General features: G+C 55.7%; 1 protein-coding gene across 3 annotated transcripts in view; it reads right to left on the bottom strand.

The window, feature by feature from the left end:
• The window catches only part of KIAA0513 (KIAA0513 ortholog), a 61695-nt gene that overhangs the window by 8943 nt on the left and 26930 nt on the right, over window positions 1–25822 (bottom strand). For 2 of the 3 annotated variants that reach the window (XM_004753876.3, XM_004753877.3), the window contains exons 2-10: window positions 12896–13368; window positions 11081–11180; window positions 10028–10101; window positions 7528–7598; window positions 5627–5834; window positions 4764–4804; window positions 4122–4200; window positions 2396–2473; window positions 1199–1228 (exon numbers count right to left, since the gene is read on the bottom strand). In XM_004753876.3, coding sequence (XP_004753933.1) covers window positions 1199–1228; window positions 2396–2473; window positions 4122–4200; window positions 4764–4804; window positions 5627–5834; window positions 7528–7598; window positions 10028–10101; window positions 11081–11180; window positions 12896–13224 — 1010 coding nt within the window. In that variant the 5' untranslated portion in view covers window positions 13225–13368. The remainder of the gene's footprint in view (window positions 1–1198; window positions 1229–2395; window positions 2474–4121; window positions 4201–4763; window positions 4805–5626; window positions 5835–7527; window positions 7599–10027; window positions 10102–11080; window positions 11181–12895; window positions 13369–25822) is intronic. The other variant, XM_013056966.2, reaches the window with a different exon arrangement.

Genomic DNA, 25822 nt, shown 5'->3' with positions numbered 1-25822 from the left:
GAGGAACACTCGCCCTTCATCCGGCTGAGGCCGGGAGCATGTGTGGGTGTCCCAGGGGGCAGGTTCGAGACTTGTGTGGTCAGACCACATCTGCTCTGGGGCTCAGAGTGAGGCCCAGAGGCCGGCACCCCCTCGTGGGCTTGGTGCCGACTGACTTGGAGGCGGCCGTGATGCTTCAGCAATGCTGGGCCTCAGCCACTGGTGCCAGGCAGCCCTGCCCCTGGGAGGCTGTGGTGAGTCATGCCCCCCCACCCAGAGACACTGTGGGGACGCGGGGGCTTTGTACTAAAGGCCATGTCCTTATGCCTAAATGCTCCTTGTATAGTCATAATAAGGCTGCGTAAGAAACAAGATCTCTCATAAACAATAAGCACTAAAAATATATCACTGATGAAAGGAAGCGTGCTTTAGGAAATGTCCGGCGAAAACAATCACTGTACCAGAAACTGTATTGTGAGTAGGCAGGCCTTGAGCTACCGACATGGATTACAAAAGATAATCAACAAATAAATAAAATCTAAAAAAAAAAAAAAAAAAAAAAGATACCCAACAAATACAAAGGTCAAATGATGAGATTCAGACCCCACTGGGGGCTCCAAGAAAACAGCCTATTCCAGGCCCTTCTCTGGAGGGGGCACCCTCACACACAAACACGCACACGCGTGCACGGGCTCCACACCAGGCCATGGCTGGCAAGGCGGGGGCAGCTGTCCTTCCTCCCTGACCCCCAGGCCTGTCCCAGGGGCAGGGGAGGGTCTGCCAGACCCCTGCACACGCTGGCACCTGGCTGACAGAGCCAGATTCTCTGTGCGCCCCAACCCCTGCCGCCCCCATGGCTTTGTGCCACGACCAGATTACCAAGCGTGACGTCAAGGGGGTGGGTTCGAGGCCTGCTCTGGAGGGGCTGGAGTGGCCAGTGGAAGGCTGGCCTCTCCCTCTCTGAACTCACACCAGGCCCTGCAGGGTCTCGAGGGCCTTCTGTGTGTCCTGTTCCTGGTGCTCTGCCCCTGGGGAGTCCCCCCCGCCCCCCCGCCACCGGCCTGTCCCCAGCGCGGGGCTTGCCCCAGGCGGCGGTGCCGAGTGGCCCCTGTGTGCGGGCTCTGCCTCCTGCAGCAGCTGGCGCGTGGCTCCCACCCTGAGGCGGCCCTGGCGGGGACCCCCGGCCCCGGAGCATGAACAAAGGCACGTGGACACACACCTCTTCTTCTCCTCCTCTCCAGCATCCCCTCTGGAGCGGCAGCAGAAACAGGTAAACAGAGGAACATGTCAAAGTCATGCAAGATACGTGGATGGAAAAAAGAGAAGAGCGAGAGAGGAGCGTTATTACGGCAGAAACAGAGACAGAGAGAGACGGGGTACTCGAGACCGCTCATCTGCTAGGAGCCCGACAGCTACGTAAGCAGCAGGAGGAAACCCCGTTCGCCTACAAGCATTGAAGCGCTTCCTTCAGTCTGGTTTCCCGGCAGAGCGTGGGATTCTCTCTCTAGAATCCCCGGGGCGGCTCCCTCTGCCTCCCTCAGGAGAGGCAGCCGCAGCGGACTGCAGGGCATCCCGCCCAGGGAGGGTGTCGCTGCCCCCGACCCGTGCAGACAGGAAGACTGCACTTCCAATCCCCCCAGAGCTGGTGGACCGGCCACACAGCAGGCACCTGCTGTCCCCTGCCAGGGAGAAAGGCTGAGGGGTCTCCCCCTGTTAGAGAAGGAGAGGTTCATGACAGAGAGGGGGTGCAGTAGGGGAGCCAGGACTGGGAGGGCTGCTGCCCTTTCCTGACCAGCCACTCGACACAGTGGGCAGTAACTGTGGCTTGCTGTGGCCAGAGCAGGAAGGGCCACCAGCCCTCACTCTGCCCTGTGCTCTGTGTGACCGTTTACAAAGGGGGTCTCCTGATGTGGCAAGACTAGCGTCAGGGAGGCTAGGGGGGTCTCAGGCTGCAGACCAGAGCAGTAAGCTAAAGGTAGCAATCGCATCTCCCCAGAGGTTAGCTCTCTTGAGCTGAGTCTATGGCGGCGGGAGGTGGAGGGCAGCTGGCCCTGCGTGCCCCGAGTCCTGTGGCCACGGTTCTTATAGCAATAGGCAGACTCAATCCTTGGGTGTCCTGATGGGTTCGTTCTGGGGGAGTGTGCGTTTCAGAGGAGGGTCAGCCCAAGTCATGCCAGAGCCCAGGACAGAAAGCGCTCATGCAAGCCGAGGAACCCACATCGACTCCCGCCCACGAAGCTGTGCGTGCCCGGGACCCCCCCAGGCAGCTCGCCGGGCGCCGGGGCCAGAAGGAGCTGAAAAAGAGACGGACGCACCGACTCAGCTGCCGTTCTGCTCTCCTCTGCAGAAACCGGAAAATAAAGCCAGTTCCCGGGCCTCTGCCGCAAGGCAAGGCGGGCCCAGACGCTGCTCCTACCTGGTAGTGGGCGACCGCTTTCTCCTCTCAGAGTGGACAGCATCGAAGAAAGCCGCATTCCAGAACCTCAGTGTATGCCTGGGGGACAGAGCCGAGTGTCAGTCCTCTGCGGGGAGGCGGGGAGGCAGCGCTCAGCACACCAGAGGGATAAGAATGCGCGGCCTGCAGGCACGTCGCAGAGAGGCAGAGCAGGGAAGAGGAAATTGGCCAGCTGCCTTTGTCCCAAATCGAGGTGGGTCCCTGGGCTCCTGGCTAAGGGTCATCTCTCTCCCAGGAGGAGGGTATGACATGGAGGCAGGTAAAGTCCACATGCATCTACAGGACATGGAGGAAGGCCGTCTTCTGCTTCTGCACCCCCGCTGGGCCTCCCAGAGGAAGATGGGCGTTTGGGGACACCTGCTGCCCGAGAACAGGGTCTAGTAACATAAACGGGAACCTGGCGAGGACAGGCCATGTGCAGAGAACAAACATGTTCATAGGGACTCACAAGTAAGAGACGTTCTTCCTAAAGATCAAGGGTCGGCCAACTACGCCACTGTGGCCTTCGAGGGAGGGGCACATCTGACATCCCTGGGGCTCAGGGGCCGGCTCTCTGTCTACTTGGGGGTGAACATAGCATGGCAATGGAGAGCCTTTGGAGGGACGAAGGCGGCCCAAACAGTGATCCACAGAGAGAGAGAGAGGGCAGGGCAGGGGCTCCCCCGACCGTCGGCCTCTCACTTTACTCACGACCTTCATTCCTAGACATTCGTATAAAATAGCTTTATTGGGATATAATTCACATACCATAAACTCAGTCTTCTAAAGTCCACGATTCAGTGGTTTTTACTTTATTCCGAGTTGTGCAACCCGGAGTGCGATCCTCAGAACATTTTCATGCCCCCATAAAGAAACCCTGTCCCCGTGAACAGTCCCTCCCTGACTCCTGCTTCCCGCAGCCCCCGACGACCGCTCAGCTGCTCTGTCTCTAGGGACGGGCCTGTCCCTGATGACAGATGAGGATAAACAGCATCATCTACTACGTGGCCTTTCGTGTCTGTCTTTTTTTTTTTTTAAAGATTTCATTTATTTGACAGAGAGAGAAATCACAAGTAGGCAGAGAGGCAGGCAGAGAGAGATAGGGGAGGAAGCAGGCTCCCTGCGGAGCAGAGAGCCGGACATGGGGCCCGATCCCAGGATCCTGGGATCATGACCTGAGCCTAAGGCAGAGGCTTTAACCCACTGAGCCACCCAGGCGCCCCCTTTCGTGTCTGTCTTGTAATTATTTCCAGGTTCACCCGAGTCTCAACGGTCAGCGTCTCGCCCCTCCTGTGGCCGAAGAAGGCCACGTGATTGGGAGGTATCACATTTTGCAGATCCACACATCATGCATCCCTGTCCGTGGATATCTGGGTGCTTCCCAGCTATGGGCTATTAAATGTGCGTGAGTCTTGGCCCGAGTACCTGTGCTCAGTTCCCTGGAGCCCCTGGCTAGGAATGCAACTGCTGGGCTGCAGGCTAACTCTCGGCTAACATCTGGGGGAGCTGCCAGGTTTGCTCGGTCGCTGTCCCCCAGCCCTCCCCGCAGACAGGGTATGTGGGTTCCAGTTTCTCCACATCCTGACCCACAGCCACCACGGTTCCCCTTTTCCATTCCAGCTATCCTGGGGGGGCATGGTGAGCCCTGGCTGGCGAGGGAGCCGCAGGGGCCAGGAGCTCAGGCCCGCAGGTGTGAGGGCGGCCTTACCAGATGGGCTGCTGCTTCAGGTGCGTGTACAGGTAGATCTTCTCCCCCTTCCTTTCTTCCTCCGGGCTGCACGCGGTCACTGCGGGAGGGCGACAGACACCGCCCGTGGCTCTGGTTGCCCGCACAGGTTGGCAAACCCCTCAGCAACCCTCCTGGCAGGCACCGCTTCTCCCCAAAGGTTATGGAAACGCACGGTAGAAATTTCCAGACCACTTGTCCAACATCGCCCACGGCCGGGAAGGATGCTCCTGCCATCCTTCTGAGGGAAGGATGTGGGGGCTCCTTCTGAGGGAAGGATCCCTGGCTCGGGCCCCCACGCCCACCAATATGTTCCCTCACTTCCCTGCGATGAGGAATTTAGCTCCCGAATCCTCTCCCCAGAGAAGAGGCTCCCCGCCAAAATTCCATAGGCAAGTCCAGGCCAGGGTGGAGAGAAGTCGGGAGTCACCTAGGACAGAATCTGGTGCCCGGGGGGGAAGGAGCCCGGATGTTCAGGGGCCTGCTTGGTGAGGCTGCTGGTGACCAAGGACGGTGGCTGGGGGTGGTCGAAGACCCCTGGGGGGCCTGGCTACGGGACCAGGGGCGCTGCTGTGGCCACAGCCGGACACCTGCTAGGCCAGGAGAGCCCTGGAAGACACTCACCTGTCTTCTGCGGCTTCTCCTTGGGCTTGTTCTCCTCCTCCCTGGGGGACAGAACCGCAGCAGTGACATAACGACCCCCCCTACCCATTTTCTCAGCTCAAAGGAACCGGTCTAACTTGGCTGAAGCAGAATTATGTCTCTTAGCGATGGGTACATTTCATGTGGTTTCTTTTGAAAAAGTGTTAGGAAGTCAGGGCTATATTCACCAACTGCCAATCTTCCGGGACTAAGGAGATGCGGCAAAGACGCTCCCTTGCACCACCTTCTCTGATTCCAAAACTGCTCGGACCAGACAAGGAACAAAACCAAGTCTCCCGGCGGGAACCAGCCATCGCAGAGGACAGTGGGGACCGCAGGGAGCCTGGGGTTCTCTTGCTGACGTGCCCCCTTTCTTGGGAGGTTTGGCTTCAACACCCCGTTCTCAAGCGCCCGGTCCCGGAAGGCTCCTGAGCTCCTGCCGCAAAACGGCCATCCTGGGGGACGGGGGTCTTTCCCCTGCCTACCTGGTTCCGTTCACACGAGCTTTCACTGCACTTCCAGGAGGAAGAGCCAGGGAGGAGCTGATTCCCCTCCTGCCGCTGACAGCTTCCACATGCTCCCCCCATCAGTCCTAGAAGACCCCGGCCCCCAGGACATCCCTGTGTGTCAGCCAACCCACCAGCATGTGTGAACCCCAGAGAACCCTGGGGAGTCAAGCGGGGCTAGCAGCTGTGCTGCCGGCTCCAAAGGCACCCAGGGAGGCCAAGTGGATGCCTCCACGGCCAGCCCACGGCCTCCCCGTCACCGCCACTAGCAGGTGGCACGGGGCCTCAGCCCTTGGCCACAGCCGCCCCTCCCCCCACAGTCCACCTGCTGACACGTACTCTTGCTTCCTGGCCAGAGGCCCCTTCAGCTTGGTCTCCAGCCCCCCGAAGAAGCCCTTGACGTTCTCTGTCTTGGCCGATGTGTTCTTTAGCAGCCGCTCAGCGATGTCCTTCTTCTCCGCCAGCCAGCTGTTGGCGGACTTCAGGTAGGAGTCGATGCTCCCCGCGGGCTTCTCCTTGGACTCAGAGGGCAGCAGGTGCGGCTTACCTGGAGTGGGAGAGAGGCGGGAGGGGGCAGGAAAGGAACTGCGCTGTGTAGGGGGAACAACACGACGCCGGAGCCTCTCGGAGGCAGTGGCAACCAGCGAAGGACCCAAGATGCCAAAGGAAGGTGGAGGGCCGGGCCTCTCAGGCCACAGCTAAGCACCTGCTGCATCTAAGAAGGCAGCCAGGTGCACCCAGACTAATGAAGAAACAGGAGCGGACCCAGCCCTGAAGCCCGAGGACCTGAAGGAGGGGAGCAACGGACACGCGGAGCTCCGCCGCGGCAGAGGCCCAGGGTTAGAGGGGGGCGAGGAGCCTCTCCCTGTGCGAGGAGGAGGCATGCAGACTCCGGACAGGCTCTGGGCCCCCGTGTGGGCCTGAAACTGGACGAGGCGGGAGTGGGCATCCCGGAGAGAACAGTAAGGCCAAAGGCTCTCCCGCAGCTTAAGGCGCCGCCGACAGGTCAGAGTCGCCCTCAAGTCGAGGCGCCCCGACAGATAAAGACGGGACTGCCGGTCAAAGATACCCTCTTCGGGTGCCTGAATGACTCAGTCGTTAAGCGTCTGCTTTGGGTTCAGGTCATGATCCCAGAATCCCGGGGCAGAGCCCCACACCAGGCTCCTGCTCAACAGGAACTCTGCTTCTCCCTCGGACCCTCCCCTCCGTGTTCTCTCTCTTGCTCACTGTCTCTGTCAAGTAAGTAAGAGCTTTAAAAAAATCTTAAAAAAAAAAAAAAGACCCTTCAGAGCCTTGCAGGTCAAAGGCCACCCCCCCACCATCAAGGTGCTGAGTGTCCCCTACTAATTTAAGCTGCTGTGGGCACAGATGTGACTCCCACTCCTTTGAGAAGGAGGAGCCATGGTTTGGATGAGGGGTTCCCATCCGACCCAAAGGTCTGGCACGAAGGGCCCATCCAGCGCTAAGGCAGTCGCCCAGCTGTCACCAGAACTGAGGCACGGGGGGGATGGGCCGTTGGGAGTGTGGGGAGGACAGAGCTGAGCTGCAGAAGACACGGGGTTTGGACCCAAGACCAAAACTGTGCACTCTGAGAGAGGTGGGAAGGGAGGCTGTGCTCACTGCCGCGCTGACCCAGCTCTAGACCGCGCGGGCCCCCAGCAGCCTTCTGCTTACAGCGGCCTGAACGAGTCCCTTAACGTCACACCCAAGGAACCTCATGCAGGGAGTCCGCAAGCTCCAGTGACCAGAAAGTTCCAGAGCAATGAGCCAGAATGAAGAAAGATCAGACGTCAGGATGAAGAATGATCTGCCCTTGCCGGGGGGACATCGCTGGCCCACACCCGGACGCTTTCCACCCCAAGACCCTTTATTATGCCTCCCACAGTCTTCAAGGGCCAACCCTGTGTTGTGTTTTGCTAAAACGTGAAAGAGAAGTCCTCACGTCCAGCAATTCCTGAGTCGCCCACGAAATGGCCCACCAAGTGGACAGCTGCTGGGTGGCTTCCTTCCTAACCGCGGCAAGGCAGCCGCTTGACCCACGCTACGGTCCACACCTTCCCTCCTGTTTCAGGTATCTCTCTCCTTGCACATCTGGCCCTAACCCCAGGTTCTGTTGTTTTCTGGAAGCCTCACAACTGCACAGCTAATGGGGAAAAGCCTCACTTGATGCCACGTTACAAGGGGACGAGCCTTGAGTTTCCGTGTTTGCTCTCCACGGCGCTCGCGTCCCCGGGCCTTACCGATGTGGTAGTAGGTGAAGCACATGGTCATGAGGTTCTTGGCAGGCCCAAAGTCGTCCATCTGATGGCACCTAAAATGAAAAGGAAGGCCGGCCAGCTCAAACGCCATCCTGCCCACTTTTCTCACTTCAAGCTCCTGAAGCAAGAGCTAAAAATTTTATACATATTTGGCTCAGTGGGTTAAAGCTTTTGCCTTTGGCTCAGGTCATGATCTCAGGGTCCTGGGATCGAGCCCAGCATCAGGCTCTCTGCTCAGCGGGGAGTCTGCTTCCCTCCCCCCCCGCCTACCTCTGCCTACTTGTTATCTCTCTGTCAAATAAATAAATAAAATCTTTAAAAAAAAATGGGCCCATATTTATACCTCACTCCCCAGATGTTATGTAGAAACAACCAAAAAGAATCCCCAACTGCTTATCTTCTTCAGAAAGATCTATATTCGCCGGGATGTGTGTCATCAGCAGTGGTTATCGCCAGGAGGTAGGCCACAGGACCAAGGACAGGGTTGCAAAAGGGGGTTTCCTTTCCATTTGAGGTGCTGTGCCTCTCTACTCTGTTCTTCTGTGCTTTTTTTTTCTGTTTAGTTCCCGACCTTTTTTCTGTTTAGTTTCTAACATTGTATTAACAAGGTTATTACATTAACCTTATTTAACGTATTTAATGTTTAAAGTATTAACAAAAGAAAAGTCAATGGAATTTATCTAGACGGTGGGGTCAGGGCCAGTTCTATCTTTGACTATAAAATAATCTAATGGGGGGCCTGGGTGGCTCGGTTGGTTTAGCATCTGCCTTCAGTTCAGGTCACGATCCTGGAGTCCTGGGATCGAGCCCCACGTCAGGCTCCCTGCTCAGCAAGGAGCCTGCTTCTCCCTCTGCCTCTGTCCCACCCCCCACTCGTGCGCTCTCTCTCTCTCTCTCAAATAAAACTAAATACAATCTTTAAAAAAAAAAACTAATAAAACTTGAAGAACTAAACTCTGCCAATAAAATCATAAAGGACTATAAATAAAAGTAAAAACAGAAGACACTAATAAACTAAAAATTATAAAACTCAAATTTTAAAAATACATATTTTTAGGAGATTATAAGGTGTTTTTCCTTTTTCTTCCCCCACACACAGAAATACACATGCTCACTGAGAAATGGGAAGATTCTGTGTTTGGGTTGGGTTGGGACTTGAATTTTATTTTCCTACCCCACCCCCCCAATTTTATTGAAGGAAAAAATCAAACTCGGTCCAGAATTGACTATGTTACCACGAGGGACAGGTATGTCTGCACAACATGGATCCGTGAGAAATCCTACGATACGAATGTCTGGAAGCTGAAGTCTTCTCGGGGCCAAGAGCACGCTGCACACGAGACAGCTGCGCCTGTTTGAAACCGACTCCTTCCATGACGCTCTCTTGTTCTTCCTCCCTCGCCAGCTCCGAGACCCAGAATCCCCCCGCACAGGAGCCTATTCTCAACATGGGACGTTCCGAGCAGGTGCCGGAAAAATAGGGACCCTCCCCTTTATGGTCTTTCTCCTCCAGTCCACGCTCCATGGTCGTGGCAGGGGCAGGGACAAAGGGGGGAGGAGACATTGAGACACTGGGGAATTAGGAGCTGGCATGTCTCTGCTGCAGGACAAGGGGAGGGAAAAGTAAAGGTGGGGGGTTTCAGGCCTGGAAGGACAAACGGGACATGGGGACAAACCGTGGGGCCAGGACCTGCTTCAGGGCCACAATGAGGGGACGAGGGGAAGTGGGGCACAACAACTATCAGATTGGGGCTTCCTCTCCCCCGTCCTTCCCCAATTCCCCTCCCAGTGCCCCCTTCTTCCTCCCATCAGTAAGGCTGCTGTTCCCTTGCCCAAGGCAGAGACACAGCCCCTCCTTTCATGTGTGTGTGTCGGGGGAGGGGGTGCCGTCACCTGCTCTGACGCAGGTCCAGCTCGTATGATGGGAGTCTAGCCGTCCCAGGCCCCGGGGCCTCAGGAGGAGAGAGCCCGTGAGTCACAGGGCCTGCCTCCCACAGCTACACAGAGGTGGAGGGGGGCCCTTTCACTCCCCCCCCCCGGCTTCCACTGTGCTGTCTGTGATAAAGGGTTCCAGCAGGGCCTATTTAGCACGCAGAGCAGGCTGAAGGCATCATTAAGTGGGTGGTTATCTAGCTGGAAGTGCTTCACAACAAGAAATCCAGAAAAGGCTGCATCTCCACCGCAGGAGGGCAGCGTCAGTGGAGTGTCGGCCCGCCTGTCCTGGCGGCCCTCGGAGAGGGATCTGCTTACGCCCAGCTGCTGTCCCCTACCTCCCCTACCGTGGGGGTTGGACCTTAACTTCCTCCCCCGAGAGGCTGGGCAAGGCCTCTCTGTGGATGCCAGGGAGTGGCCGGGGGGGGGGGTGGTTCAGAGCAAGCACGAGCTCATGACCCGTGTGGCTGTTACAACTGGGTTAGTACGGAGCAGGAAAAGCGGGGAAGACGTGCTTTAGGACAAAGGCTTTGGGCACAGCATCACTTACTCGAACAGGACCACGGCGAAAGACTGCACCAGGCGGTAGAAGGTCGGCTCCGAGACACACTTGGAGTTGCAGCGCTGTGCGGGAACAGGCAGACACGTCACTGGGTGGGCGGGCGGCTGTCACTCAGACAGGCTCACCACGCTAAGCACTGCCCGACACAGCTGGGCCGTGAGTCTGGACGGGAGCAGCCTCCTTGGTGCCAGAGTAACTGGGCCCCCCAGCAGAGCACAAGCCAACACTTTCCTGCATCTCTCTGAAATTTTAAGAACGAGGAGCCCCACACACTCACCCATACAACACAGAACGGCCTGCACGGATGAAACCCCCAGAGGACAACACGGGCCATTTCTGGATGGGAGAGTTTGGGGCCATTTATGCGTGCTGATCAGCATTTTCTAATTTCTCTTGGAAAAATAAATTGCTAAGAGCGCCTGGGTGGCTCAGCTGTCAAGCATCTGCCTGCGGCTCAGGTCAGGATCCCGGGGTCCTGGGATTGAGCCCCACTCAGAGAGCCCCTCTCTCTGCCAAATAAATAAATAAAATCTTTTTAAAAAATTATAGAAAAATAAATTGTGATAAAAATACCTGAAAAAACCAAGAGCTAAAGCTACTTTGCAGAAAAAAAAAAAAGAACCTACTAGGGATTTACAAAAAATAATTATTTTCTGAACTCGCATGGCTGTCACCATCTAGGTTACCTTTGTAAAACTGAACTTTGTGGGTTACTGAATAAAACTACGCACGGACATCGTCCACATGCTCACCCTTAAAAAAGGAACTTTTCTGTAATTGCACAGATTTGCGATTTGTGCAATTACAAATGAGTTTGCTCGCTCATTCTTTCTAGCGGGACAACCAGATGAGCAACTTCCTGTTTCCCGCTATTCTAACAAGGCCTTTTGGGAACATCTTTTTTTTCTTTTTTCTTTTTTTTGGGGGAACATCTTTAAGTAAGCTCTACTCATTTCTCTGCTGGGTTGTTTCCTGGGGCTCTTCTCTTCAGAGCGGGAGCAGCAGAGGTGGCGAGAAGAGGCCGCACCAGCTGTACCTCACCTGGGCGCTCACGTATCGAGCAAACCACTCGCGTCCTTTTCCGTTCTCACTGCTACAGTACTCTCCAAACTTGGCTTTCTCCTCCTGGTCCAAGTCCTCCCTGAAAGGAACAGAGCAGGGAAAGGAACTCTCAGTCCTCGGCAACAAACACAGCCAGAGTGGGGAAGGGGCAGGAGAGGCAACCAGGAAGTGTGGCCCCCCCAGCCAAGCGCGGACGCCTGGCTTACACCAGCACGTCCCGCCCTCTGGCGATCCTGGCGGTGTATGTGAGGGATAGAGACTGGGGGGCCCGGGGGTCATCACAGCCAGGGTGAACAGACGCTCACCTGACCTCAAACCACCTCTGATCACTCATCGTGGGAGGCGAACACTCTGTCCCCAGATTTAAAGACAAGATAAGAAAGAAGCAGAAGGCTGACGATCAATGAGCTCATGCAATCTTTCGTTTATTTAAGGTTTGGTAGAAAACATCTTGGTCTCATTTATCCCCAAATACGAACAGCAGATGAAATTGGGGACTCTGCCAGCCAGTCTGCAATGATTTCTGGAACGCTCTTGAGAATGCATCCGGCTCAGCTGTCCGGGCTCCATACTGCTGACAGGCGGCCGCAAATACAGATCAGCCTTCCTGACAAATTAGCAGGCTTCTGCGCTTTCTCCCCTTTCATTAACTGGGTGTGCTCAGAGAAAGCTGACTAATTCCAGTGTTAGTCAAACAAAATTAGGAGAGAGCCACATCTACCGCTCTCCCAGAATGCGTGCAAAACCAAACGCGAATGCGGTTTGGGATCGTCCCATATACGGATCGTCACAGAACTCTCTTCCCTATTCTAACGGCAAAGAGAATGGACACACACCTAGAAAAGGCCGACGGCCACCGCGCCTGGTTACGAACCAGGGCCCTTAATCGCTGTAGGAAATACTGGCCTCTTTACGTGGCGTCCACAGGCGGATTCTTCCTACTGCTTTAATTAAATGGGAAAACGGTCCCGTTGGTCCCTGAGCTCCTCACCCTGAAGTGTGGGCACAGAGAGTGTGGAGGTTTGGCTGAAATGCAGAGTCAGACTCAGCAGGTCTGGTGGGGCCCAAGACTCTGCATTTCTAGCAAACTCCCGTGATGCGGCAACTGCGGGTCCCCATCCAGGGAACGAGCAGCAAGGCCCTCAGGGACCCGCGTGTGATGGGGACATCCTGACATCCGAGGCTGACATCCGAAACCCAGGAATCTGGGTTTGCAGGCTCCCTGCCCCCATGCTGAGATATAACAAGAGTTGTGGGGGGAGCTGGAGGCCTCCCCACAGACACCCTCTCCTCTGTCTGATCCCAACCTGAACTCCCCTGCTGCTCCAGGGGCCGGGGCTCCTATGTACACCTTCAAGAACCGTCCAAGAAAGGCAAGAAGGAGAAGCAAGGACGGGTCCGCATCCTGGCGGCTGCCTGAGCCTCCACTGCCACGAGCATCGCGAGAATTACGGGTCATCGAAACCTTCGGGGCTATAGCATCCCTGCCCTGAGAGTCCCGAGTCATGGCAGCGCCCCAGCCCCACGTGAGGCCGATGCTAACGTGCCAGGACTCAGACGCGGGGAAGCCACCCTAGAGGACTCCTGGATTTAGCAGAAAGGACCTGAACGTGTCAGTGGAGTGGCTGGAGCCGGGGGGTAGGACAGAAGAGGCGGCAAAAGCTCTCTAAGTGCTTCTACCTGCAGCCGGGGGTGGGGGCTGAGAACCACCCCGGAGGCCCACCCCTGGCCGGTGAGGGAGGGGAAGCCCGGCTCCGTCAAGGACGGAGCCCAGAGCGGGTCCCGGGCACCCACCCTCCAGAGAAGATCTTCTCCACGTAGCCGCACATGAACTCCCGGAGCTCCAAGGTCTCCTCGTCCTTGGTCGACTCGGTGCTCTGGTTGGAAGAGAAGGACTCGTTGGAGGAGGAGCGGCGGTACTGGTCCCAGGACGTGTGGGACGGCGACTCGCCCATGTCATTCTCGCTGTCCGCAGACTCTGTGGTCTCGCTCTCCGAAGCTCCGTCGCCCTGGGAGCTGTCCCCATCCTGCAGCTTTGGAGGCAGCATCTCCAGGGGCGAGGAGGCAGACGGCTCAGTCCCGAAGTCAATCAGCGTGCCCACGGGGACTTCCGGGGCCTCCATGGTTCGGGGAGGCTTCCAGGCTGGAAGACCAGCAGATGGGACTCCCAGACGCGTCAGCGGGAGCTGGAGGCCACGCGCACGGGCTGCTTGGTAGCTGCTGGCCACCAGGAGTCCTCTGGGACAGCTCTCGTGGTCCTACGGCATCTAGAATGGAAGAAACAGAAATATGATCACCACGAGAGCTACTCCCTGCGTAAGGGGAACTTAGCGCTGAGAATCCAGACTTCAATGAACGAATGAGGTCACAAATTTCCTGAAAAGAGAATAGGCTCCAAACTTCTAGCATCTGGGTCATCACGACATGGACATCACTTCCCGACTGCCTACTGCTACACACCTGGCACATGCAGGCACTCAGTAACTATTGGCTGAACAGCAACGAGCAGGGCTTCTCCCAACTACACCTATGACTTCAAAGCCACTGCACCTGCTGGCCGCCTCCCTGCTCGCGCCCACCCGACTGACGCCAATAAATAAAAAGGCCGATGCTGGGCTAGAATCAGAAAATCACCAGGGACACATCTGCCTGCTCACTGCCGTGTCACTGGCTGTGGGAGATGGTGTCGCCCGGCATGCTGGGAAAGCCGCCTCCGTTACGCACGCGCGCCCTCCCTTCCTGGCTGTGCATCTCTCCCTTCCTGGGCTCCCACCGGAAGACGCTTCTCCTCAAGGCCCAGACCCTTCCCAGGCTGTCGGACAGATGCCCCTTTTCATGTCACTCACCGCCCCGTCACCCACTTCTGAGGGTCATCTGCTGCCCAGACCCAGCCTCTCCTTCCCGCCCTCCCCCCGCACGTGCAGGATGAGGACACCCGGATGAAGGCATGTGTCTCGCGGTGCCTGGTCCTTCTGCTCTCCCCCTTCCCCACTCCACCCCGTCTTCCTGCCTCACCCTGCCCGGACGTTGCCCATCTCCCAGGGGGACACGGTGACGCCTCTTCTGAGCAGCTCACTCCAGCCCTGGCCAAAACTATGTCCAATGCCTGCGCGCACCTCCAGCATTGTGCCTACCCCCATTCGTGGTGCCGCTTGTGTGACGGACGGGTGTTCCCATTTCTGTTCGTCCTGCCACAGTCCACGCACCTCTGGAGCCGTGGGCTGTCCCGTGCAGTCTCGACTTCGGGTGTTTGCCGCACGTCTGCGAACGGACCGACGGGGCTGCGCGTGAACGTACCCCGAGAGCTGGGGACGGGGCTCCAGGATGCAGAGGTTGGACTCTGCATCTAAACCAGGTTTCCTGACTGCCAGCTGGGGGCGTTGCCTACCAGGTCTGGGACCCGCCTTCCCCGGGGCAAGCCGCAGACAGCTCAGCACCAAGCAAAAGCCCTTCTGATGCTTGAGCTCCTCCAGGCAAGGGCAGCCTCACGACTGGGCCTGCCCCCTCGGCACCCTCCGCAGACCCCGAATATCTAGGACAATCCCCAGCAGGCAGGTGGCCGCCGCTGCGGCGGCACTGCTGCATCTTCTGAGGGTAATTCGATACTAGACTGCGTCTGCTTCCTGTTAAGAACTTAATGTTCACAAATCGATCATGGGTTCCTCCAAATTGCCCAGCTCAAGATATTTTTAAACGCCCTGAGTCAGAGAGATGGAACAGCTGGCTGGCTCCTCGTCACCGCAGTGGGAACGGTACACTTTGAGGAGATCCTAAGACGCGTACCTTGGTTCAAAAAAGAGAAGCATAAACCTCCACTCGAAAGAGCCGTCAGGGCCAGGAGAGAACCACAGGGTTGTGGGGAGCTCAGGAGACAGGACCACCACCCAGAGAGGCGGTCACTGAGGGGGCCAGTCGGAGGCCGGTTCAGCCTTGGTCCTCCTCCTGCCACCTGTGCCCATGGCCTCTGCTTCCTGGGCCAGGGTCTCCCCGTCTGAGACACTGTGGTTGGGCTCACATTCTATGGTCCATTTTCAGATTCTCCAGAGCACAGAAAATCGCACCCATGACCACACACTAGGCGTTCAAAATGGAAAAGGAAGATCTCGTTCGCCTTCGTTATGATAGGAAAATGGGGTCAAAATGATCTGTATTATAAATTCCCCCCGAAACCAACTGAAAACTGTGTTCTAAGAGGGAATGCAAACGGCTCAGACAAGTCACGTAAGAGATTCTCTTACTAAATGCTTAGACGACGCTTCAGCCTACACTGGTAGCCGCGCATGGAGAGGGGCGAGTTAAAACAACTAGGTGGCATCTTACACTACTACATGAGCAAAAACTTTAAAATGCAAACAAAATACTGATGAGGTTATGGTAAAGTTGAAACTCTCAAGCCATCCTGAAAATAGGGATAAATAAGACTCTGGAAAGTGTGTGTGTTTGCTTATGTATTTATGCATGTACTCTCCGTGCCTAATGGGGGACTGGAACTCTCAACCCCAGAGATCAAGAGTCGCCGGTTCTTCCAACGGAGCCAGCCAGGCTCCCCTAGAAACTATTCTTTGTGATTTTTATTATTTTATCCTCTGATCCAGGAATTCAAATTCTTGAAATTTATCCTAAGAAAATAATTTAAAACCCTCAAAACCGGTTCCATGGAGGAAAAAATGCTCCTTGCAACAGTACTTCTAATCCTGATAAACTGGGGGCGGGGGTGGGAATCTAAATATAGGAAAATGGCAAATACATTCTAACAATTTGATGCAATAGTCATGAGTTGCAGTTGTAAGCAATCAGAACGTCAGTGAACGATGTTCACTTTACAAGCTAAGTAAACAAAATAATCTGCCTTCAGTGAGTCCTACCTGAATCCCACAGCACACCGTCCTTTGGAGTGGGTGCTAGGAATCCTGGAGTGCACGAATTTTAATTTTTTTAAAATAACAACAAAGCATATGTACAAAAAGGGCTGGAAAAGAAGACAAAAATGTATTATAGTCCTGTAACTGAGGTCATTTTTCCTTTTGATTGTGTTCTTGATCATAATGATACAGTTTGCAATAAATAAGACACTGCGAGGGAAAGGAAACAAATTTCTGTATCTGGAAATGGTTTCCAGCGGTCAGAAGGGCTGCACCGATTTACCAAGCAGAACGCCCCAGCATCAGGACTGCAGGATCAGAGCAAACCATCCTGGCTATTTTTGGTCCAGCCCGAGGATGGCAAGCGGCTCTCCCAGCATCTCCCTCATTCGAAATTCTGGGAGCGCGTGTGAGTCATCCTTTTCCAGAAGCCTCCTGTGTGGGCTCAGGCAGGAGGGATAGAGCGACAGGGGGAGGCAGAAAGTGAGAGGCCTGACTGCTGGGTCGAGAGAAGTGGCGGGCGACCCGAGTCGCGGTGTGCCAGGGCCCAGCGGGCTGCGGTGTGCAGAGCAGACCTCCGTCTCCACACCCTGTTGCCCCCTTAGCCCAGAGATCTCCTCTCTGTTGAGGAGAGAAGGCAGGGGTGCTGAGTCTGCTCACGGAGCTAAGATACCATAGGGAGCGACCGTGTGTGGGTAGGGGCCTTGGAAGCACGCCCACCCTCTTCCTTCAGGATGGAAACGTAATCACGGGGCTCAGTGCAGGTCGAGGTGACGGTCGCTCTGAACACACCAGGATTGCACCCTTCGCGTGACTCCGTGTTGGGCCAGCCAGAGAACACAGAGGAAGTGGGCCCAGCGGGAACCAGCCGTGCCATCCCCGGGCAGAGCTACACTCGGGAGGGCAGGCCCACCTGCACCAGATCTAAAGAACTTTCCAAAGAATCCCCGAAATGCACGAGACCCTCCAATTCCACAACACAGGCAATTTACATTTATTTCAGAACATGCAGTGGCCCGAAGAAAACACACCTATGGATTGCGCCCAGACCCTCTGCCTTGTTCTCTGCAGAAGAAGGAAGGTTCCAGAGGCACGGCAGGGCCACAGGCTCCAAGACCCAGGCCATCAATTCACAGCAGGATCTTTGCAACTCCAGACCGTGTATATTAAAAATGATCTTCTGGAGCCTCGAAGCAGAACAAACCTTCCTGCAATTGTACTTCTGCAGTTCATTTTCTGGGCCTTACAGCACGAGTTTCTACCAACCAAACTGGGAGAAAATTCTAAGTCCACCTATAACCCAAAGGCCTTAACCACCCACGTGCTCATTCAACAAGTATTTCTTTTTTTATCTTTTCTTTAAGTAGGCTTTTCACCCAATGTGGGGCTCAAACTCACGACCCTGAGATCAAGAATCGTGTGTTCTACTGGCTGAGCCGGCCAGGCGCCCTGGACAGTGTTTACTGAGCAGCTGCTCTGCGTCGGCTAGGGCGTCAGCAGCTGGGAACGCAGGCGTGAACAGGCGGGAAGGAGCATCTGGTCACATGTGGGGGTGCAGGCTAAGAGATGGGGTGGTGGCGGTGGCGAAGGGCAGGGGGAGGTCTCGTAAGAGACAGCTTATAAAACGGAAACCCAAACAAGAACTTTTGGGGGCACTGAGCACTACGGAGAGTCTCTAGGCTACATCCCTGAGAGCCCCCAGAAGCGCTTCTTCGGGCTGGGAGCAGGGGAGGCCGATGCGAGCCGAGAGGGAAGGAGGATCCGCCAAGACGACTCAAGGGTCCTCCGACAGGAGAGAGGTCTGCGCAGAGGTGAGGGTCTGCACAGAGGCCCTCAGCAGCAATAACTTTGGAAAGTTCAGGAATCAGGAGGCTGATGAGCTGAGGGGCACCGCTCACAGAGCAGAGGTTGGCCAGGCTCCCACCCCGGGGTCCGTCCGGGCTCATGGCAGCCGCGGGACCAGCTTAAATACCGGCAGCTGCATGCACAGGACGGGAGCACAGAGGCCGGGCGGGGGCTTGGGGGAGGCGGGCGGGGGCTTGGGGGAGGCTGGCGAGGTGGAAACATCCTGGTGGGAGGCTCCTGACCTCCTGCTCTCCCCTCCCCATCCCCTTGCCCCCAGTCCTTTCCCGCCACGGTGGCCCCAGCTGCACAAGGAACTAGGAAGGAGGCGCCCTCTTGCAGCGGCCCGGCCACATCCCCACAGGGCCCTGCTCAAACTCTGATTTCCCCAGCACCCCGGAGCAACGCGCGCCAGGATTTCTCCAGCCGGTAGACCTTGAGCAATCAGATGAGGCTCCCTGGGTGTGAATCCGGAACTTTCTGTAACTCTGACCCTTCCCATCCACCTCAGGCAACTCCCTCTCGTTTAGTGTCTCCGAGAGCGATCAGATGTGCTGTCTTCTCTCGCTCACCCGTGTTCCTAACACGCTGGCTCACACTCGTGTCCAGCCAGCCCGTCCTTCACCCCATGACGCCTGTCAGTCAAGGCTCAGAGGCTCACTCCCAGGCCCAGGCACACAGCTAGGAAGCGACAGCACACACAAATCCAGCCACATGTCGACCGAGAAGTCCCTGCCCTTGACCACCACGTCGTCCCCCTACAGCTACCTCTTTGGTACTCCCCTGGGGCTCCATTTCTAGAAGTGGGGTTGCTGGGTCAGAGCTCTGAGCGTGACTAGGGCTGACAATGAATGCTACCGAGTGATCTTCCCCGAGCCTGTACTGCGGCTACATACACCCCGTGGGTTTCATGTCTGCACCTTCCTTTCAACTGTAAGGTCAAAACGCCACCTTGCCTCCCGGGTTCAAAACTCTGATCCATTTGTTTCACTCTGGGTCAAGTTCGGGACAGCCTGCAAGGAAGGGCGGGCCCATTCTGCAGAAGAGGAAACTGAGGCCAGCTGTGTCTCTGCAGCATGACCTGCACGAGCCCTAGCCTTCGACATCAGCGTGTGGCTGGAGTGTTTTGCCTGACGACTGGCCCGAACAGAGAAAGCCAGCCTCTTCCCTTGGGCTCCAGCTCCACTTTGACTCACACCAGGAAAGTCATTTTTTTCTTAAATTTTATTTTTAAGCAATTTCTGCAGCCAACATGGGGACTGAACCCACAACCCCGAGATCAGGAGTCTCAGGCCCCACGGGCTGGAGCCGGCCAGGCACCCCTGGGAAAGTCACTGAAGTCAGGACCAGTTCCTATTTCTGGAAAATGTGAATGTGAATTTTTCTTTTTCTAGACTCATTTGGAGTATTAGCAAGATGAATGAGATAATACGTGGCTGGGCTACGGAGCTGTGTTACTGTCTTCCTCACCCACGGGAGAAGCTGAACGAGAGCCCAGCCACGGCCACGTCAAGACCGCTGAGAGATGACACTGATGCGATATTATCAGAACAGTCGACACCTTCTGAGGCACAAAGATGCATGAGAACATTGTCTTGGACCCCTCCGTCAAGCGGCTGGGCACGACTACGTTTTTATTGCCATGTCAGAGACGAGAAGTCTGCGGCTGGGGGAGGCGGGAGCATGGCTGCGTGGAGTCCCCTGTGGGCAGGTATGGAGCTGGACCACCTACTGGTCTAGGACCAGAGGTCAAAAGTCCCTCAGTGGCTACCTGAGCTTCTGCTCCACTTTGATCTCTCTCCAGCCCCCAGTGAACGTCACGTGCCAGGGCTTCACCCGAAGTAGCGAGCTAACGTCCCCACAGAAAATCCGCCTTGCTTGGCCTCAGGGTCGCAGAGGGCCAGAGCAAACTGACACCTGCACACCCCTCCCTGATCTTGATCACGAACATCCTTGACCCTCAGACACGAGCCCTAAGACGTTCAACCCCATGCGCCTCCAGCGAAGGGCCTGTCCAAACGCAGAGAAGGTGAGGGTCTTGGGTAGGAACCAGAATATCAGCACCTCTCCCCAGCAGCCATCAGACTCCCGTAAGCTCTGGGATTTAACCCCTGAAGGATGGTTCGTCCCCAGGTATGGGCGCCCTTCGGCATCCAGGCAGCCTTCTTTACCCAACATCGGCTGGATGCTGCCCACGGCTCAACCAGAACAGGCGGCCTGGCCTCACCCCATGAAGCACAGCCCAAGGAACTGAGCAAAGGTGCTTTGACCCTGCAGCCGGGATTCCCAAACCGGTGCCAGGGCACCCTGGGATACCGGAGCAAACTCACGGGGGTGCTGTGGGATATTTCAATTATTTTGAGGGAAAACACAGCAATACTGGACATCCTCCAGACACGGACCAAACTACCGGCTCAAAGCAGCTCCCAGTTTGACCCCTAGGTCATGCTGTATTCCTTTCTGCAACTCTCGTCTTTACGAAGCAGAATTCTCTGCAGTTATGAAAAGCACATAGTGCCTGCAGATCAGTACGGAACAAGGAAAGAGAATGGCCATGTCCAATGAAGAATGAAATGAAAAATAGTTTTTCAAATGGTGTCAGGGGGTGATGAGTGGTCCCCTAAAGGTGCCCACAGCCTCATCCCCAGAACCGACAAAGACATGACCTTCCACGTCAAAGGGACCTTGCAGATAGGATTGAGTGTGGGGCCGTGGGATGATCCTGGATGATTCAGGGGGGCCCATCACAGTCACAAGGGTCCTTAGGAGAGAGAGACAGGAGGGCCAGAGTCAGGGCAGGAGGTGGAATGGTGCTTTGCACCTGGAGGAGGCAGATGAACCAAGGAATTCAGGCGCCTCTAGAATATGAAAAGCTCGAGGGCTAAGAGTCTCCTCGGGGGCCTCCAGAAGGAACCCGTCCTGCCCACCCTCGTCATTAGCCCCAACAGACTGACTTTGGACTTCCACCCCCAGAACTCTAGGACAGTAAATGTGTGAGATTTTAAGCCACAGAGTTTGTGGAAATTCATTAAATCAGCTGTAGGAAGCTAACAAAGACAGCCAGTATGTGGTTGGGACATAAAGACCCACAGAGGTGCCCAGTACTTGCTTTAGCCTAGAAGTGTCAGGACAAAACGAGAAAGACACTATGGTGCCATGAGCGTGGTGACCTCCAGGCCTGGGCCCACGCCTGAGCCAGATCCCGTGTCTGCCACGTGGGCCTTGAACCCGACCCAGGCTTCACACAGATCCCTGTGGAACGGACACCCGAAGGGGGGATAAAGCCTCGGGATGGCAGCATGCCTCACAGGCCATCTCCATTTCTGTGTCTTTCCTTCCTGTCTTGGTGCTTGTACGCGGCCACGCCGAGGGAGGTCCGAGTGTGAGGTCTGCCGAGGCCCTGGCTGACCCTCTCCCATCTGCAAACACACAGGTGACCTCACTCAGGGGTCTTCACTCGTCCCCCAAAGAGCATTTAATTTCCAGTAGACCTAAGGGCAGGTCAACAGGGCGCGGCAGGAATGAGGGGGAGACAGACCCCTGGCTTAGATTTCTGGTCTCCGGGGCTGCCTTGAAACCTGATCCATTATGAGGTCACCGTTACCTGGCTTTGCTCCACTATTACCAGACCTAAGAAGGGACGGTTTCCAGGAAGACGGTGCTTATTGAAACCGCTGGCGCGGAGGAGGCGGAGGAAGAGAAAGCTAAGCGGGATCATCCTGTAGGGAAAGGCGCGGTCGGGAGCTGAGTGCGTGAGCCACCGAGGTTATCCGGAACCCCCTTCCCTTCAGCGCCTCTCAGTCGGCCTCTCTGGGTGTGGGAGCTGCTTCCACATCCCCCTCTCCTGCCCGCCTGCCACAAACAATCAGCTTCAGCCACAGGGGCTCCCTGCTCAGTGGGCATCTGCTCCACACAAAGCTTGCTCCCCTCGCGCCCCACCCCCACAGTCAGAGAAGGGCCCCAGTGGGCTGGCCTGGGGCAGGCAGCAGTGAGGAAGCCCCGAGAGTCCCCTGTAGAGCTGGGCCCTCCAGCGCCCCCAGAGCTCAGTCCCACGCTTCCCGTTGCTCCGAAACTCTCACGCCATGAGACCACTAGGGCTCTCATCTGCCTCTGCCTGGGGTTGGGGGTGGGGGGCGAGTGGCCCAGCCCTCGGGCTCCCAACAAGTCCCTCTGCTGGCGGCCTTCTGGCCCGCTGATGGCGGACTGCGCCTCTGAAGCAGGAAGAGAGGTCTGGGCCGTCTGGGGCTACGAAGCAGTAGTCATTCCAGGGAATGAATCCATGTCCAATAGGAAATGTCACCAGTGTCCTTTTAGATGTCAGTGTGTTTGGGCAGCTGCTGGACACGGATTTCTATCCAGTCAGTGTGGATTTAGGGCAACTTGAGGCCCGTGGAATCAAACAACAACAGTAATAACGACACCCATTCCCAAAGCCGGGCAAGGAGCTTCCTGGAGTTTCCTGGTAGCCAAAGCGAAAAAGAGAAGTGATGTGGGAAACCAAGGCAGAAGACACATTATTACACTTCCTTACTCCCTACAGCTAGAGGACAAGTCCTTGAGACCAGCAGAGGGACATTCCTCTAGGGACTCAACTGCGTCAATGGTCATACTTTGCTAAGGGCAGAAGGCGATCCTAGGCCCACCCCCTCCCACCCAGGATCCTCTAAGTCTACTTTAACATATCAAAATGCCTTTAGAAATTTCCTTTATCTCTAAACCCCCCAACCGTATGGCCCACCGATATACACCTGAAGGGTCTCATGACTCAGGTTTTATTAGAGGGTAATAAATGACCTTTTCCCATCAATAGCCCAAGGCCCTGGAAACCTTGCTTCCAAAATTCCCTGAGACTGACGCTATCCCTAACCCTCTCCCAACGTGGAAGTCTATCATGGGCCAGTCTTTCTGACCCCGGGGCAGCTCTTTCTGCCCCCGGGCCCTGTCCCCGGGCTTTAATAAAACCACCTTTTGGTACCAAAGATGTCTCAAGAATTCTTTCTGGGCCATGGGGCTCCGAACCCTAACGTTCTTTCCTACATCAGGGCGCACACTGGGTCATACAATCCTTTCATTCTGACGCACTCATCTGCAGAGAAACTGTTTCCAGATGCTGACGTCAAAAGCGAGATTGTCAAGGAAGTCCTCATATGAGGAAACTGCTGATTACTGTCCCGAGGTCTGTAAGAGTTACAAGGCTCCATAAAAGAAACAGAGAGGTGGAAACATACATTTTTAAGTGCCTCTCCGAAAGTCTGAAGGCATACGTTACAGCAGCTCAGTGCAGCTGTTAGCCTGGCCGGAGCACACGCCTGGAGTGAAGGTCAGGCGTTCCGGCGTCCTGATGGGATAACCCAACGGGACCCACATGCCGCTCTTCCCCGCAGGGGGAGGAAGGTCCTTTAGCTGGCGCCCTCCCTCGGACACAGACAGCAGCGGGCAGGCTGCAGGGGCTACCCCCCTCATAGCGAGGCCGGTGGCAGCTCCCCACCCTGTCTCCACAGCCATGCTCGAGCACCCCTGGCTCCCCCGCAGGACAGGCTGCTCACGGGTGGGCCCTCTGCAAGGGCATGCATCTGAGCCGGGCACCTGGCAGGAGTGGGCCGAGTGGGCCCCAGTGGGCCGAGCCTCTTCACAGCCTGGGGTTAGTGACCTCAGGGCTGCGCTCCCCCAGGAGAGGCTTCCGGCACAGAAAGACTGCACAGGGAGTATCTGTTGTTGTGGGACTCTCCCAGGTCAGAGTTCAAAGGGGATCACAGGTCACAGGCTGCACATGCCAGGTTAGCTGGCCCGCCCGCCCGCCCAGTCCTAATCACGGGCACACGCTTCCTCCAGTGCTCTTGGCCTTCACGAAGGAGGAAGCTGAAGGAAGACGGAAAAAAAAAATGCCACTGCCCATACTTTTACAACTGAAAGCAGGAAAAACTGTAGGAACACTACTGACCTTTCAGTTCGTAAAGCTGGCAAGTCCTGCCCTTAAGCCATTCTGCTAGGCTGCACGGGGAGACCACACAATTCCTGACCTCAGTGGGCTTCTGACATAACCCACACATTCCACAATAGAACGGAAACAAACCTGTTTTCTGCCTAGGTGCAAAGAAGAGTAGTTTGCAGACCCAGTTTTTACGAGATGCACGCATAGGAGGGACAGTAAGATGAGGATCTAACTAATGGTCCCAACAGGCAGGGGGCCCCAGCACATGACAGGATAGGGGCCTGACGGAGATGAAGGCTCAGAAGAAGCAAGACCACACCGCTGGCAAGGAGCGTGTTGGAAGGCTGGGTCCATTTCTGCTAAGTAGAGGCTGGGAGAGAAGCGCCCTTGGAGAGTCCAGACATTTCCAATGGGGTAGCCTGTGGAACACAGTTGAGCTACCACTGTGGTGTGGCCCTGGGGGTAACGTTGTACGGTCGTGTCCAAATCTGAAACCAGAGGCTCCCGATGGGCAGCTCTGTGAGCCCCGAGAGAGGGAAGTGGTGAGGACCAAGGTCACACTCTGAGCCAACCTCATCTCCGGGGCTATTTGTGTCTTACACACTTGTAGATCCGGAGGATACTGCGCAAATTGTACACTGGGGTCTCCTTTCAGCAAGGCGCTGGACAAAATTCATTACAGCTCTGAAATGGACACACGGGGCCTGAATATTGTGAAAACTGGGTTGATTCATAAATGCTGTATTTCATTGCCCTGAAATACACTTTTTTTGCATTTTATTTTTCTAAACATCTTTAAAATCTGAGGAAGAGAGAGAGAGTGTGTGCACGAGCAAGGGAGAGGGAAAAGCAGGCTCTCCACCGAGCAGGGAGCCCATATGGGGCTCAACCCCAGGACCCTGGGATCATGACCTGAGCCGGACTCCTTAACCGAATGAGCCATGCAGGTGCCCCCTTTTTTCATTTTACTATCACTGAAATTGGATGCCTCATCATTGCTCCCAGGTAGGCTTATCATGATCTGTTGTCATTATGCAGAGACAAGAGAGGACCCTCCTTTATTTTTCCAAAGTAATTAATGAAATAAATTCCAAAAGTGCATAAATCATAGTTATAGCGCTCACTGGTTCTCACCAGCTGAACACTCCCGCATAACCACAGCCCCCCGGGACGAGGACAGGACCAGTCCTCCCTACTCTCCTCCTCCCCAAAGGGACACGGACGGGACACCCTACGAACAGCTGGGGACAGAGGACAATATCTGGGGACAGATATTGCACAGAAACCCATGTACTTCAGAAGACTGGGTCTCTGTAAAGCAGTTTTAGAAGCACGTTAAGCACTTGTTTCCCTTAAATTTTCCTCCTTGCCATGGACCAGAGTGACACCTGACAATAATCAAACTAATTCTAAAGCCATTCTTTCAATAAGGTCAGATTTTCTGACTGATAAGAAGGCATCGTGAGACAGTAAAATGGCAGTGTTTAGTCTTTCTTCACTGTGCGTAAGACAAGGGTGAATCTTACAATTGATGAGGTCTTAGATTCGATGAAGTACGGGACTTGGCCGCACTGCCCGACAGTCCCCTTGCGAAAGATGCCTGTCACTCACAGGCAAGGGACTCCGGCGCAGGCTCTGCCCTACACCTTCATCAATTACTCTGGTTTGAAGGCGAATAACCCGGGGATGGAGAATGTGCAGAAGCTAAAGCCAGATGGGCAGTTAACACAGGGAATGACACAATCGGGACCCAGAAAGCTGTTGGGGGCTTCAGTGGTGGGCTGTCTTAAACGACACCTCTCCACAGCAAATCTGTTCGTTCGCTGGGCACCTGCTGAGTGACTTCCCTGTGCCAGGCATGACGTGGCAGCCAAGAGGTAAGGACAATGTGGTCTCTGCCCTTGAGTAACTCATAAATTATTAGCGAGGGAGTCTGACGTGTGAGCACCGACTTGCCCAAGCCCCGTCCAGGGGAGGCTTTGCACCCGCTCGTCTGTGTGTCTGACACTAAGGACAGACTCCAAACGGACCTCCAGCTGCGCTGATGAAAGCAAGCTGACCCAAACAGGAGCGGCGGTTCCACCC

The sequence above is a fragment of the Mustela putorius genome, unplaced genomic scaffold (assembly GCF_011764305.1).
Source record: "Mustela putorius furo isolate JIRA1106 unplaced genomic scaffold, ASM1176430v1.1 tig00000174_pilon_pilon_pilon, whole genome shotgun sequence".
NCBI classification, from domain to species: Eukaryota; Metazoa; Chordata; class Mammalia; order Carnivora; family Mustelidae; genus Mustela; species Mustela putorius.
Note: the sequence above shows the minus strand (reverse complement) of the source record. Positions and strands in the feature narration are given on the sequence as shown.